General features: G+C 45.3%; 2 protein-coding genes across 2 annotated transcripts in view; both read right to left on the reverse strand.

The window, feature by feature from the left end:
• Nucleotides 1-323: 323 nt before the first annotated feature.
• Nucleotides 324-2,004, reverse strand: gdf6b (growth differentiation factor 6b). The gene is made up of 2 exons (XM_026349122.1): nt 1,653-2,004; nt 324-1,440 (listed from the first exon to the last, which is right to left on the reverse strand). The coding sequence occupies exons 1-2, from the start codon at nt 1,987-1,989 to the stop codon at nt 548-550; spliced, it is 1,230 nt and encodes a 409-aa protein (XP_026204907.1). The 5' UTR covers nt 1,990-2,004; the 3' UTR covers nt 324-547.
• Nucleotides 2,005-2,608: 604 nt separating this feature from the next.
• LOC113154651 (fibrocystin-L) overlaps nt 2,609-15,093 on the reverse strand; it is a 28,585-nt gene continuing 16,100 nt past the window's right edge. Inside the window, 35 exon segments of the mRNA XM_026348958.1 lie at nt 2,609-3,170; nt 3,400-3,553; nt 3,716-3,862; nt 3,958-4,109; nt 4,248-4,592; nt 4,812-4,947; nt 5,081-5,238; nt 5,333-5,497; nt 5,666-5,898; nt 5,978-6,143; nt 6,238-6,354; nt 6,519-6,630; nt 6,746-6,868; nt 7,073-7,221; nt 7,350-7,440; nt 7,530-7,651; nt 7,739-7,862; nt 7,990-8,093; nt 8,202-8,375; nt 8,597-8,726; nt 8,885-9,003; nt 9,216-9,345; nt 9,448-9,614; nt 9,726-9,814; nt 9,943-10,105; nt 10,386-10,545; nt 10,682-10,833; nt 11,321-11,512; nt 11,703-12,732; nt 12,871-13,007; nt 13,241-13,482; nt 14,052-14,181; nt 14,277-14,486; nt 14,589-14,745; nt 14,850-15,006. Coding sequence (XP_026204743.1) covers nt 2,905-3,170; nt 3,400-3,553; nt 3,716-3,862; nt 3,958-4,109; nt 4,248-4,592; nt 4,812-4,947; nt 5,081-5,238; nt 5,333-5,497; nt 5,666-5,898; nt 5,978-6,143; nt 6,238-6,354; nt 6,519-6,630; nt 6,746-6,868; nt 7,073-7,221; nt 7,350-7,440; nt 7,530-7,651; nt 7,739-7,862; nt 7,990-8,093; nt 8,202-8,375; nt 8,597-8,726; nt 8,885-9,003; nt 9,216-9,345; nt 9,448-9,614; nt 9,726-9,814; nt 9,943-10,105; nt 10,386-10,545; nt 10,682-10,833; nt 11,321-11,512; nt 11,703-12,732; nt 12,871-13,007; nt 13,241-13,482; nt 14,052-14,181; nt 14,277-14,486; nt 14,589-14,745; nt 14,850-15,006 — 6,403 coding nt within the window. The 3' untranslated portion in view covers nt 2,609-2,904.

Consider the following 15,093-nt stretch of genomic DNA (forward strand, 5'->3'; position numbering starts at 1 on the left):
GAATTATTTTCTTCTTTGTTGAGAGTTAGATGACGAGACGATGACTGTACACTCAAGAAACATATACTACTGGTACTACTGGTTATGTGCAGGATTTCCATTACCGTCACCACTGGACTGAGACAAACTAGCTGTTTGCACAGTGTTGCTTCATATCATGCTTCCAGACATAAGAGTAGTAACAATCCTCTCATCAAACTCTCAGCAAGGAAGCAGATTAGTGTATTACCTAAATCCATATTATTATTTTAAGTCTTTTGTTGATTTGGTGACACAGAAGAGATACATTTATCAGATATCTATGGATTTTCAGGCACTGCAGAGTTCAAGGGCAGCCAAATGGACACATTCTTAAACAGAACTAACAAGAAAAACAAATGTACAAACAAAGTTTGAGGTATTAAACATGTTGGTGCACGGTTTTGAAATGCATGGATTCAGTTTTTTAACATCTCCACATTCTGTTCAGGTGCAGCCCGAGAGCCTGTTCCCGCTCACTGGAGATCCTGATGAACAAAACGAGAGGTCAAATCACCTGTCAGACGCACTACCTACAGCCACAGGACTCCACCACCATGTCCTCGTACTGTTTATAGACCACGTTGTTTCCTGAGTCGATGTAAAGGATGCTGATGGGGCTGAGTTTGGAGGGGGCGCAGCAGCTGGGGGGCATGTTGCTGGGATTCATTGAATTCATCAGAGTCTGGATGATGGCGTGGTTCGTGGGCTCCAGGTGGGAGCGCAGAGGGAAGTCGCACACGCCCTCGCAGTGGTACGCTTCATAATCCAGTGGGGCGATGATCCAGTCGTCCCAGCCCAGTTCTCTGAAGTTCACATGCAGCGGCTTCTTGCTGCACCTGGATTTGTTCTTTTTGCCGTGTCTCTTCCCGTGCCGAGTTTTGGAGGCAGCCGTCCTCCTTCTCCTGCTGGCTTTGGTGCCAGGGCCCCTCTCTCTGGCCTTCCTCTCTAAGCCTAGCAAAGCTCTCCCTTCTCTTCTCTCACTGAACAGAGTCTGCCTCTTCTTGGACCTGGTGAATACCACTAAGATTGCTTTCTTCTGTTGAGGCCTCCCATGCCGGTGCAAACCCAGAAGGTTCAGGTCCAGCTCCCTCTCAGGGTTGTCCAGCATGGCCCTGAGCTCCAGGCAGAAGTGCTTCCCCTGGCTCAGGTGCTGTCGTTCCTTGAATATTTCCCACACGTTTAACACCTCCCACTTTGGCCTGTGGGAATCCTGCAGGTCCAGTGTTTTGGAGTCAAGCAGCTGCTGCTCGTGGCAGGAGAGGAGTTGGATCTCGACGGGCTCTGTTTCTGATATCCTGAAATTCCCAGACACTTTGCTGTATATCCTGAGCTCGGCTCCCAGCACCTCCGCTTTTTCGGAGAGGGTTGAGACGTCGAACAGATACTGCTGTCTCTTCAGAGGGGAGAGTGGGAGGTCATCTGTGGAAAGCATTAAAACGACAGGGTCAGATGTGTTCTCACGGAGATGATGTACAGACCACAGAGATGTGGAATCTGACAAATCCACTATTGTCTGCACTGTATTAATCTGACAGATTAAAGTTAGAGTGAGTTATAGGTATTTAAGCTATTCTGCCTGCACTCACGCACACGCACACCGTCACACACACGCAGGGTAGAGCTCCACATACCTTGACCAATGTCCACAAAACTTGCAATAGTGTTTGCAGCTTTTGAAGAGCGAAAGAAACTGGCGTTGAGTCCCAGTTTCTCCGCTGTGGAGAAGGTCTTGTAAATAGACAGCATGTAGTCATGAGGCTCTATCAAGTCTTTAGATGCTGCTTTATTGTATCTGTCGATGGACGCGGGCGCGTAAAAATATCTAGACGCTTCTTTTCCATCGTAAACTTTCGCCACCTTGCTGCTCTTCGGAGCAGCTGGAGGGAAAATAGCAAGAGCCCGAAAGCAGGGGATTCCCCAAACAAACACAAAAGCCCCGCAGAGTAAAGTGAAGTGATAGAGATCCATCCTCTTCTCTCGTCCTGAATCAGAGCCGGTGCCTGAGCTGTGGCCGGGGGACCACGGGCAAAGCCGGACCTGAACTCTGCATCCACTCTGCAGCAAGTGGCCGCTCCGCACAAATACGCACAGCTGAGGGGAACAGGCGGTGCAAAGTTAAAAAAGGTGGTGCTGAGAACACGCCCACATTGTGGTGTTATCGTCAGGACTAAATAGAGGGCGCAAATTAAGGCTGTAAAACTGATTGTTCTCCTGTCAGCTCCCTCCTGAGAAGGCAGATGTGCGCAGTGGATGCGCGTCAGCCTCTTGTACATTTGTGGGAAAAAAACAAACCCGAAATGGCTTTTAACCTTTTAATGTTAAGTTTGAGAGCAGTTTAAAGTTTGTCTCTGTTCAACCAGGGGTTTAAATACTGTGCACTGCATCTGTGCCTCGGTGCACCGTCACTTTAGGATTTACCACGGTGCCTCCCGCCCTCTAGTGAAACACAGATGTAGTGTCCTGGTGCAAAAGACCAAAGCTGCAGCCAAACATTCAGCACCATGGACAGAGTCTCACTGAGCATCAGAAAATAATTAAATCAATCAATAGAAACAGAGAAAAGATGCAATTAACAGGGAAATTTATTGAAAGAAGAATATAATTTCAAGTTATAATAAACATATGCAAACATTTAATTTCCTGCTTTGCTTGTTCCAGATTCACGTTGGGCTCCATTACACAAGAAGAAAGTCTATATCCTTCATATATCTAATGTATATTTATATTAATTAAAGAAACGCAAAGGAGCTTAAAAGACAGAAAATAATCATCCTTGTTTAATAATGATATAGTTTATCTAGTGTTGTTTCTATTAAAGTGAATATAGTATGTTGAGGTATCCTTCATAAACACGCCGAAGCTCAGCAGCTCTCACAGAGCTGTTTAACATACAGGGGTTCCTCCTGCGCAGCAGACAACAGCGTAGATAATGCTGAGCAGATACAGATACACACTGCCAGCAGAGACTGTGGTGCCGGTGCCGAAGATGCTCCCGTCTGTGGTGGACCGTGTGGTTGTGGTTGTAGTTGTGGTTGTTGGCTGCTGAGTTGTGTTGCTGGTCGACGGGGTCACTCCAGTGCTTCTCACAGTGAAGGCTTTTGACACAGCGCCCCACTGCATCAGCGTGAAGGCCATCTTCAGGTTCTCACCTGCAGGGAGAAGTGGAGTCATTTCATTTCTGTTATTATTCATATGGAAGCACAGTGTTTCATGGTGTCTAGAAATAAATCTGCTTTATCAGAATGAGACAGAAAAATAGTGAACAGATGTGGATTCTTCAGGCAGTAAATGCTACAAAATCAGATTTACATGAAACTAAATGTATTTCAGACAATTTATAGGCCTGAATTAAAAAAAAAAATCAGGATGCAGACGTACCGCTGTTGATAATCGACAGGTCGGTGAAGTTGGCCCAGCAGCTGCTGAACAAGATGGTTGTGTTTCCTGTAAGTCCGTCTGTGCTGTTTCCAGTTGCGTTCTTCAGGCTGGCCGTCACGGTGAGAGTCGTCACCCCCACAGAGACACAGTTCCCCTGCAAACAACATCACAGATTACAGACGGCAGATAATCTAACCTGTAGTGTTAAGATCCTAAACATTAACAGAGGATGGGCTGGTTGACTATTAGGTAACTGTTCCCATTGTTTATTCAGTCAGTCCACAAATGGACTGACTGATCATCATCACTACTTTACCTGTGTGTCCACCGCCATCAGGCTGGGCTGCTGGTACAGAGGACCCACCACCTCCCCAGCTATCGGCTCGGTGATCAGCAGCAGGTTGGACACGCTGGACACGTAGCTCACTGGAGGGTCCGTCCTCGTCACTTCTGTTGTAGCCACCTGAAATTTGAAAGCAGAAAACCGCCCATGAACTTCTAGACGGTTTATGTCGTCACCAAGCAAACTGTTGGTAAGATTCAGGGTTTGAGCTTCACCTGATTCCAGCTGGGGTCAGATGATGGAGGAGGAGGTGGGATGATCCCCATCGTGGAGACGTTGAAACCAATGGCCTGACTGAGGTTTCCTGTCACCGCTGCCTGACCCAGATTATCAGCAATGGTCTTCAACAGTGCAAAGTCCTGCTCATCTGAGAAATCACAGACACATGTTACAAATATCCTGCAGCGTTTTTTATTCTAGGGCTGGATCTTACTTTACAGGCACATAATACTTGTTTCAACTGGGGGTAAATGTGACAGAAACTGTGCTGAATCTCTTCACTAACTGTTGGTGCTGTTGGTGGTTTGCTGCACTGGAGGTTTCTTGATCTCCACCTCCACCGACAGGCCAGTCGCTCTCTTCCTGCGCCGTGCTCCTCCAGTCTCCCTGATGACGTTGGTGATCCGCATCATGTTTGGGGGAACTTTGAGGAACTTGGAGAGGTTGATGATCAGGTTGTCCCCGTAGAACTGTTCCTCAGTCATAGAGGGCATCCCAAAGGCAATGATAAGAACTGGGGCAGTTCGGACCTCAACGGGTACGGAGCCCGTCAGCAGGATTTTCAGCATCTTGTAGTCCTGGTCAAAGAAGTTGGTGCCTGCAGTGGCGTTCAGCTGAGGGATGTATTGACCTGAAGGAGTCAAATGTGGATGGAGGATAAAGACAAATATTATCTTTACTGTCTCTGTTACAGCCATGGCCATGCTTTAAAATCTTTATTTCAAACCTAATCTCCACTCTGATCTTCAGAACAGGAAAATAATAATATGTGAATGAGATATAGCTGCTTCTTTCACTCCATGAAAGGATGAAGGCACATTTTCCCTTTGCATGCGTGACGCTTCAGTACCTGTATAACTGGGCTGCATTAGGGTGTAGTCAGTTTTATCAGCGTTCCACTCAGCATTAGTCGGAGCCACGAGCTTGTCGTCAACATAGACATCCAGCCGCTGAGGATTGGAGTAAAATACTGACACCATGATGCTCTGCAGAAATTATAAAGCAAAACATGTCTTAGACATTGCACGTCTGTCTGTTAGTGAACAAAATCTGAAAATAAAGTTATTAACAGTAATATTTAGAGCAGAGTGCTGTTTTCAGTCAGAGCTGTTTGCCGACCTCAGATGGATCAGCGTTGATCATCATGAGGCGAAGTTTCTGAGGGCTGACGCTGGTGAAATAGACGTCGAAGGAGTGACCAGTGGCCACGATGCTGTGGAAGAGAGACACTCTCTTCTGGCAGGTGTAGCCGAAACACCAACCGTGATCCTGAGGACCTGGAGGCACAACAGACAACAGGAGGACAACAGTGAAACCTGTGTCTTACTCTTAACTAATTTACAGAGCGTTAATTTAGAACGGCGGAAATACCATTGATGAGATCCACAAAGTTGTCCCCGAGCACGGCGACGGGGGACAGACGTCTGGTCTCTGTGTCAGAGTCAAGACTCTCAATCACCAGCATCCTGTAGTTGAGACCGAAACACTTGTAGCTCTGCCAGGAACTCATGTACGCGCAGTCTTTCCTGACGACACCTGAGGGCAAATGATGCAACACAGCATTTTGGAAATTAGCCTATTTACACCTGTGAGGAGGAGGAGAGACTTCTACAGTCTCTGATCTTGGACCACCAACCCCTGACAACCTGTGTAACACTAATGATCCCATTACACATCAAGGGAACAGACCCTTGGTCTAATCACCTTTGTATGGAGCGATCTGGTTCACGGGGATGCGGCTGCCGTTGAGGGCCGTGAGCATCACTTTAGGGATGCGATAGTCACCCAGCCCCCACCTCGGATCACTTCCCCATTGATACTCAGACTGAGGCACCACAGCTCCCACTGCACCCAAGAACGACCCATCCAAGTCCCTCAGCAAGGTCTTCCTCTTCGCATCACAGGACATGTCCACACAGTCAGACGGGTTCACTTTACTGAAGCACAGAAACTCTCATCAACGACTGTCATCCTGTGTGAACCTGACATCTGCTCATATACTGTGCAGTGACTCACCCCAGACTGGGCCTGTGCACAAAGACTTTAGCGTCTTCTGTGCTGTCAAACATCTGAATGCCTGAAACGTGCACAGGGTGCTGCAGGTCCTCGCTCTCTGGGTTGGTGATGAACATGATGTTTGTCTCGCTGGAGCAGACATTTCGGAAACTCACAAATTTAGTGTCTGTAGAGAGAGAAAACAGAAAAATAAGGAGACACGAAGATGGCAAATATCACAAGGATGAAACACATCAACAACGATCCAGATGTGAACTAACCCCTAACGATCAACAGTCCTTTGATGGAATTGTAGTTGTTGTTCCCATGATATGCCATTTTTGGAGCACTGTTGTGTCCAGACTGAAAAGTAGGCCAGGAGATTCCAGATCTGCCACCTGTGCAGAGAAAGAGTCACAAAGGAAAGAGTAGATCATTGGCTTTCAGTTTAAACAGCATTCATGACGTGTGTTTGTTTTTCCTGCTAAAGCTGACACAATGTCTCCAAATCAGAACATGAAATCACCAAACTTTTAACATCTGTGTTGAGGGCAAACTGCACCTTTGAGGGGTCTCGGGGCTCGATGCTCAGCACTGTTGGCAATATTAAAGTCGCTGGTGGACAAAGTGTCTGAACAGGTGAAGTTCGGGCTGCTGCCAACGATCAAGGCATTCTGAGGAAACATGGGGGAAATAAAAGCTGGCACCAAAATCAATCACTACGTAAATAATTCCACGATCAAACACGGGAAAAACTGTGAATCAGAGAATCTGTGGAAACTCTCTCACCTGGATTTGAGCTGTTTTATCAGCAAATTCGTGCGAGAGGGAAGGAGGAGCGAAGATCAGAGACATGATGCCCATCCCGTTATCCACCAGGGTCACGTTGGAGACAATGACATTAACGATGGTCTGTGAAGAACAAGAAGAAGAAGTAGAAGAACTCAGCTGAAAACTCATTTTGTATAATCATAAAAACACAAGAAAGAGAATAAACTTCATTCTCAGCAATGCTAAAGATATGTAGGAGCCCATTTGACAAAAGCGACACACAAGTGCTGCTGATATGCAGATCATTAAAAGAGGGTAAGCGATAAAGGAGTTCAGTTTTCCTACTTGGAAGTAGATGCCATAATCAAAACTCCTCCAGATAAAGAAGTCTCGGATGAGCGTGCAGCCGGGCAAACCGTCGTTGTTGAGCATCACCCCGAACAGACCACCGTGAGCCTCGTTGTGGATCCAGTTCTCATTGTTATTTAAATAACCTGCAGAAGTCATGACAGAGAACAACTCTAAGGACTCTAGGGGCTGTCAACACCTAAAAATGTGTGAGATAAAACCTGAAATTAACCAAATTTCTATCACTTCTAAGAAATTAGTAAATGTCTGCAACCTGGACACGGTTCACCGTTGATGCGATATGCGACTCTCTCATAACCCGCCACGATGTTGTTCTGCAGCACGATGTTTGTCCCTCTGTTGACCTGATGTTGCAGAAAAACAGGAAAGGTCATGAATGCAGGAGTCAAGTTTAAAGTAAATGATTTCTTTTCTACTTTATGAGAAGACAGACCTCGATGGCAGCAGTCCAGTCAAAGTTGAACACCTCAGCTCTGCCCTGATAGGATCCAGGCCACAATGTCACCATCACCAGGTTCCTCCTCAATGTGACGTTGTTCCCCCAAATTCTGATCCCTGCAGAGACAGATCATGTTCAGATGTTCCTAACAATTGTTGGGTAAAGTTAGATTTTAAAAATTAGATGCTGTAAACAGTGTTTACCTTCTCCGACAGTGTGGTGGATGATGTTATCATCAATGTTCAGTCCGTCTGTACCAAAAACACCGATGGCAGGAGAGAAACCGTCGTGGAAAGCGCAGCCCTGAATGTACGAGGTTCGTGAAACCTTTCAACAGAGAAAAAAAGATTTAAGATTTAACTTGACTGATAATCAAGTGTGAATACTTGTTTGTGCCTCTAAAACACATGACTGATGTTTGTTGATGTATAAATTAACAACATCTTCATTGCACCTCTCCCAGGTCGAGGAAGGCCAACGAGTAGCGAGGGTCAGTGTCGTCAGTCCAGCCTTCCTGACCAGACTGGGAGAACTCCACGTTCCTGAGCTGAGCAGTACCTTTACCAAGACAATATGAATAAAAGATGATGTATGTGTTTAAACCTACTCTAAAAAATACTAAACAATGTAATAAAAGCTTAACCAGTGCAACGACACACTCAGCACCTTTAAAGTTGATTCCAGCAGAGGAGAAGCTGCCGACCAACAGTCTGGCACCAAAAGACTCTGTCATTATCTCTGGATAATCTTGACCGATGATCTTGATGTTTCTGCTCAGGAGACCAACATCAGCGGCCAGAGTGTATGAGACAGAAGTACCTGGGACAGAGTACGTCTCACCTGGGCAGAGACAGAGCAAGGATTAATATTAATCCATGTCTTTTTAGTCTGACTAAGTTTGTCTCAAAGTGAATTTGTCTCTATCATCAGCACAAATAGTAATAATGAGGCTACTGAGAAAATAATCCGTTAACAAAATGTCAGAAATAGTTTCTGCGAGTTGAACATGACTTTATAAAGTAGTTCTGGATTCATTCTCCGTCTCTGGATGTTGAACTGACCAATGTGTGTGTAGGTCAGAGGCTGGTCCAGGGTCAGGATGCGGCCGTCGGCTGACACAGCTGTGATGTTTCATTTTTCAGTCTCCAACACTTTGTAGCTCGTGGTGGAGACGACGACTTGGTCTCCAACCTGAGATACAAGCAGACACGTCAACAAACGTGGTTACTGATCCCTGGCTGTTAGTTTGTACCACACACACCGACACCGCTAAATGTGTTTTGCTTTTAATCTTATTTTAAGATGCATTTTAAGATCAAGTGGATCAAAAGCCAAAGAATCTCACATACCTGCCAGTCGACAGACTGCGTCAGGCTCAGAGTTTTGGATCCAGAATAAGCAGTGGCAGCGAGTTTGGTGTAGTAAACACTGTGAGGTTGTCCGTACAGCTCCAGTGAACCAAAGACACCTGTTATATGACAAAAAACAGTCACTATTCGTCCCTATTCTATTTCATAGAACAGGTTTGTGGGAAAATCACAATGTCAAATATTGTATTCAGCAGTTTCAGGATTTATCAAACAAACATTATGAGGGAAATGAAAATGTCATTAAAGCAGTTCTGTATAAAATAGAAATATGCTCGCTTTGGAAAGGGAGCTTGGGAAGTTTTTTACTTACCCAGAACTTTGGATCCTTGGTTGGGGCCGTTCGGCAGAGGCCAGTCGGGGGTGTGGTGGTTCCCTCTCAGGATGATGTTCAGCTGACCTCTGAACGGCTGCTCACTCGTCCCTGCGATCAGTCTCCCTCTCTGGAACAGCAGGAGACGTAAAAATCCGCTGTCACCATAATATCTCTTTACAGTGTCACGTTTAAAAATCAAGAAAATGGAGACCATGTTGATCACACTGACCTGGATGGAGATGTAGACTGCGTTGATCACCACAGTCCTGTACTGAGGGGCAGCCCGAGCCTGTCTGGTGGATGAGCTGTTCAGGATATCAGGGATTTCAAGAACTCCCATGATGGTCAGCTTGTTGAAAGGAGGTGGGTTGTCTGTGTCCAAAACAACCCACATCCCTGTGGATTGAAGACGTTAGAAAGGTGTTTTAAAATCAGAGAATACAACTCCCAGTGTGAGAAATGATGTGTGAAATTAAAGCTTTTTTTTGTATTTAGTTAAGACGATACCTGATGGGATGACTACATCAGCACCTAATGTTGGTCCAGTGAAGTTGTTTTCAGCTGAACTTTTCCAGAAAGAGGCATTAGACCATAACCTGGGGAAAAAACACACAGAGTCGAACCAGAATGAATCCAGTGGTTGTTTTTAACTGTTCCTAATCCAGCACTAATTGGCTGTCACGTGGATAAAAGAATTTTTATAAGCATCAAAAGTTAAACAAACATGAAGTTGGTAGGCTGGCTGGTGGGTAAGGGGGCAAGCGTGGCGGGCGGTGGTGTGATGCACTTTGGGTACAGGCAGCGGTAGACAGCGAAGGGCGTTATGATGTCGATCATGGAGCGATCAACACTGTCACGACGTCTGCGCTGGTTCATTTTCCCAGAAACTGAGGAAACAGAACAAGGTCAAGGTTCTTCAGGGGACTTACTGCACTTTTCACATGTGATTTAGTGTTAAATCGTCTAGAGAACAAACAAATGGGCACATAAATCTGTAAAAATAATGATAATAAGAAAGCAGGTTTGACTAATTATAATTTTTACTTACAATATAAAGTAGTCAACAAATAGTTTACACTTATAAAATGTAGAAAAAAATAAATTTAAATAAAGTTAAGCAGGTCTAGAGCAGAGAAGTCTATAGCTCTATGTTAAAACGTGTCTAACCCATGTAGTAGAGGTTGTTGGAGGTGTCGTTGAAGTACCAGTCTCCGTTCTTGTTGCTGTTGAAGTTCAGTGTAGCTGATGATTCGTTTCTATTGTCGACGACACGAACATAGTCCAGAGTCTGAGTGAAGTTGTGGTTGACGATCACATATTGATCTACCTGTTTGAGGTCAAATGTACAAGAAAATAACTTGGAAGAAGCAGAAAGCTGCGATGAAATGTGATAAATAGTCAGCAAAGGCAAACTTTTTTATGTTTACTGTTTATGTCTCGATGACGGGACGCGGTAAATGTACCTTGAAGCCGTAGAATTCTGCATTATAAGTGATGTTGGTGATAAAGTCTGCATTGCGAAAGTACCAGTTGTACGTTTGACGTGAAGGAATCAGGGCCATCCAGCCCATTGGATGTGTCAGCCTCTTCTTCAGATAGGGAACCACACTGGTACCTGGTGATGGTGAAACAAAACAGTGTCATGACTGTGCCATGATATATTTGATAACACTGTACTAGTTATAAAATCCATTCACATGTGAACTTAATGTACTCCTTAAGTACTCCTGCAGTAAAAGCTGTATGTTATTGTAGTTTAATTTCATTTTTAACTAAATCTGTTATGCAGCAGAAGTACATGCGTTCTTATCAGTTGAAGTCCTGCAGTTTTATGCACATTTGAACTGAATTTACATCCTTTGTTGTATGCTTGATGACTAAATGTGTAACTGTAAACATGGGTTTTGTATGACAGAATAAAAGCAAATGTAATTTTCCCGCTAATACTTACAAAATAAAATATTGTTAGATTATGAAATGTTCATGATGTGTTTTATAATTCCCACTAGTCACCAGCAGAGGTCAGTGAACGTTAGAGGTACTTCAAGTCTCTTCTTTGACAGCAAAACCAAAAGACAGGAAGTAAGTGTGTGTTTTAATACCAAAAGAGTTGGTTAACAAGACATCATTTCCGTTCAGGGAGGACGGTGATGGATAGTTAAACGCCAAACGATGGAAGTTGACGGTCTGGTCGCACACGGCACCAGGGAAACCCACACTCCACTCTGGCCTCTGTGAACAGTGAGCAGGGTCCAGCAAGGGGCTCAGGGGGACGACTTTGTGGTCGATGTTACCTGTGAGCAGGCAAACACGAGTGACAGAGATCAGTCAGTCATAGAGGATAAGTTAAGCCAAGTTGTCTTAATGTGACTGAAACCATTAACCCTTTAAACTTAATACTTCTAAATTGAATTATGCAGCAGTTTGGGTTTGAATAAAGATGTAGTTCAAAGGATAAAGGTTAAATAACAGGCTGACCATTACCTGTGAGGGAGCCGTCAGTGTCCACCAGCTGCACCTCGTGCTCCCACCTGAACCCGGCCTTGTTGGTTGAGTTGATGAACTGGATGCCACCAAACCTGGCGGACCAACCACCGCATCGATCCACGCACACCCCATCTATTGAGGTCACCCCGATGGCTGCGCAGGAGCCGCGATCAAAGTTGAGGAACTTGGTGTTAAGAACACTCATGCCATCATCAAAGGGCAGGATGACACCCCTGTTTGTGCAGTAGTTGCTACCAAGACCAAGCTCGTCCACGTGGCCCACAATGGTGCTGTTGGACACTGTTGCCCCTCCGTTCTCACCGAAGCCAGTCACGTCCCACTGCACGATGCGCTTGGCTTCAATCCCGGCTTGCTCATTGTTCACCATGAGGAAGTTGCTGAACTGCACGGCGCCCACGTTGACACGCTCAGCACCCTTCTGACAGTTCCAGGTGGTGAGGGAACGGAAGACAGCCGGTGAAGGAGTTGAGCTGTAGCACGATCCGTCCTTCACAGGGTAAAACTCTGGGAAGATCCAAAGGCCGAACCAGCCCTGCGAGTGCACAGTGTTGTTGTAAAACTCACCAAGGGGAACTCTCTTCTGGCAGATGTTTGGATTGTAGGACGGACCATCAGGGTGGTCGTTCATCCGGTACCAGAAGCCAAAGTGGGTTCCCCCTGCAGCAGCATTGTGGCGGATGATGTTATTGGGATTGGTGACCCAGTAAGCGGCGGGGGTGACGTCATCATTCAGCAGGCTGGTGCTCTGTTTAACAAACACGGCCAGGTTGTACTGAAGGATGTTCTGCGTCTCGATGCCATCCTCGATGAAGAAGGCCCCACCCATGATGTCATAGATGACGTTGTGCTCCACCAGCAAGCGGTGGGTGTTGTGGATGGTGACGGCCCGATTGTAGGTCTGATGGATCGCACAGCCCCTGACGTATGACTGGTAGTTGATGTCGCCCATCAGATGCCAGTGGATGGGATAGCGCCCCAGCCTGAAAGCCTGTCCTGCATGGAAGAGCTGTGGTACGGAAACATAAAGCTTTTAACTTGATAATATAATAATAACAACAAGGCCTCTTTGTATGTTTGTCAAATAAACTAAAACCTTGTGCACAATTCGACACTTGGTATGAGAAAACCTTTTTGAAAATGTCACCTCTACATATTCCAGTCTGCCAATGGCAAGATTCTCATTTGGCCTTGGTGCATGAAACATGATGCAGCCTCCGAACTGATCGCTGCCGACTTCCTCTCCAAATCTTCCCTGGAAGCAGGTTTGGGTGGCGAATTCACCTGCAGCAAAACACGCACAACAATGTCACAGGTACAAATAATCTACAACCATCACATTTATTTTCACACACTGTCGTGTTTCTGTTAAATGGCAACGGATGTTCATGTCATAGGTTCTGTTTATTGATAATTATAATATAAAGTGATACCTACATGACAATTTTAACATATAGTAGCTTTGTTACTCTAGCAGCAATGAGGTTTGAAATAATTGTAAAATAAAATGTCAGTACCTGTGTTAAAGCCATCGGGACATGCATCGATGGTGTCGCTCCATTCTTGGTTTATAGAGCCTCGAACCACGATGTTCCTGGTGAGGACGCCCACCTCAGCTCGGGCTTCAAACAGTGTGCCGTCTGGTAGGGTGATGTTCACGCCCAGGTGAGTATAGTTCAAGGGTTTGGTCAGGGTGAGAGTCTTTCCGTCAGCAGACACAGCAGCAATAGTCCTCACCTCGTTCTGTGCCTGACTGTGCCTAGAAAAGAGATCATGTTTAATAAAGAAGCCCTGTAACTTTTTATAGAATAAAATACAGTAAATGATGATCCGCTAAATAGAGTCAGTGAAACGCCATCTACCTTATTACATCATTACTAATGTGATGATTTACATTTCAGTGGGTGACATATTCAACTACAATGATGATTTGTTCCTATTATTTCCTTTCACTTTTCATTTTCTGAGAGTGTGGTTAATGTCAGATTTTATCCCAGCATCTCTTCACACACTCTTATGAAACAACCTTTCACACGTCAGTCCGGACGTGTGTGCGAGCTTTTTGTGTTTAGACACTCACGCACACATCTGTCTTACAAAAGCAGCAGAAGCAGTGAAGCTGAGTGAAAAGATTTGAAGGCTTTCAGTCCAACTGTACAGCACGTCTTTAACCTTTAACCTTTACGTTTTAACACTGCTTATAATCCTTTGCATTGCATACTACCTTAGAATGAAAACATGCACATTTTATATGCTAAAATGAATGTTCTCAACTCAGTAGTGACCACACAGGTATTACTGTTAATGTAGTCTGTTTAATAGATCTACCTGTGCCCGGTTGAGGCGATGACGATCTCGTCTCCCACATTCCACGTCACAGCCCTCTTTAGGGTCAGTGTGATGGAGCCGGAGGAAGCCGTCTGGGCCAAGTGGGTCCAAGGGACAGGAACTGGAATACCTGGAGAAACATAGTAATTTGACAGTTCACAGTAATTGTCCGCTTCAGGAGGGCAGGTGAGATGCGACCTACAGTTTTTCTTGTGTGTTTCATACCATGCATGTCCAGCACTCCCTCTCTCACAGCCAGTGTCTTGGCCCCATAGATAGGAAGTTCAGGTGAGCGCAGGTGTCCATGCAGTGTGATTATGGCTTTGTGCTGAAACGGTGCCCCCTCCTGGCCGATCTGGAGCCGTCCCCCATTCGCAATCAGGATGTTTTCTGCCTGCAGCTCAATATCTGCTTCATCAAACACTAAAGTCCCTCCTTAGTACAAAGAAAAATGAAAAGGTAAATTCAGGAATGTGTTTAGCATTACAAGCACAGTTAGTTTGTATTTAAAAACATGCACCAATAAACTTTTTGTACCTTGAATAAGGAGCATCTTAAGCACAGGGGTGCTGGTGTCCAGCAGGATGGTCTGGCCTTGGGTGATGACAGCAAACATGCCCGTCTCAGGCGGAGAGAGACCACCCCATGTGAACCTGGACGACCACACGTCAATGTAGAAGAAATCAGCATTGTCCTGAAGAAAGACACACAGTGCATTGAGAAAAACATGTCATCTGGACATATGAAATGAATCTGATATAACATGATGACGTCTCTCTCTCTCTCTCTCTCTCTCACCATCTTGGCGATGCCCTGGTTCCCGATGCTCACTCTGACTTTGGTTTGTTGAGACTGCTGCTGAGCGTTTGTCACACAGATGATGTGTGTGTTATTGGTCGACTGCACGTCACACACAGAGCCAGCGATGGTCACGTTGACGTCGTTCGTGTTATTGCTGAAAGGAGAATGAAAAGGGATGAATATGGACCTATTTTTTTATCCAACTTTACATATTCTCTGTTGATATTATTTTGTGGTTGTT

This window comes from Anabas testudineus, chromosome 11 (assembly GCF_900324465.2).
Source record: "Anabas testudineus chromosome 11, fAnaTes1.2, whole genome shotgun sequence".
In the NCBI taxonomy this organism is placed as follows: Eukaryota; Metazoa; Chordata; class Actinopteri; order Anabantiformes; family Anabantidae; genus Anabas; species Anabas testudineus.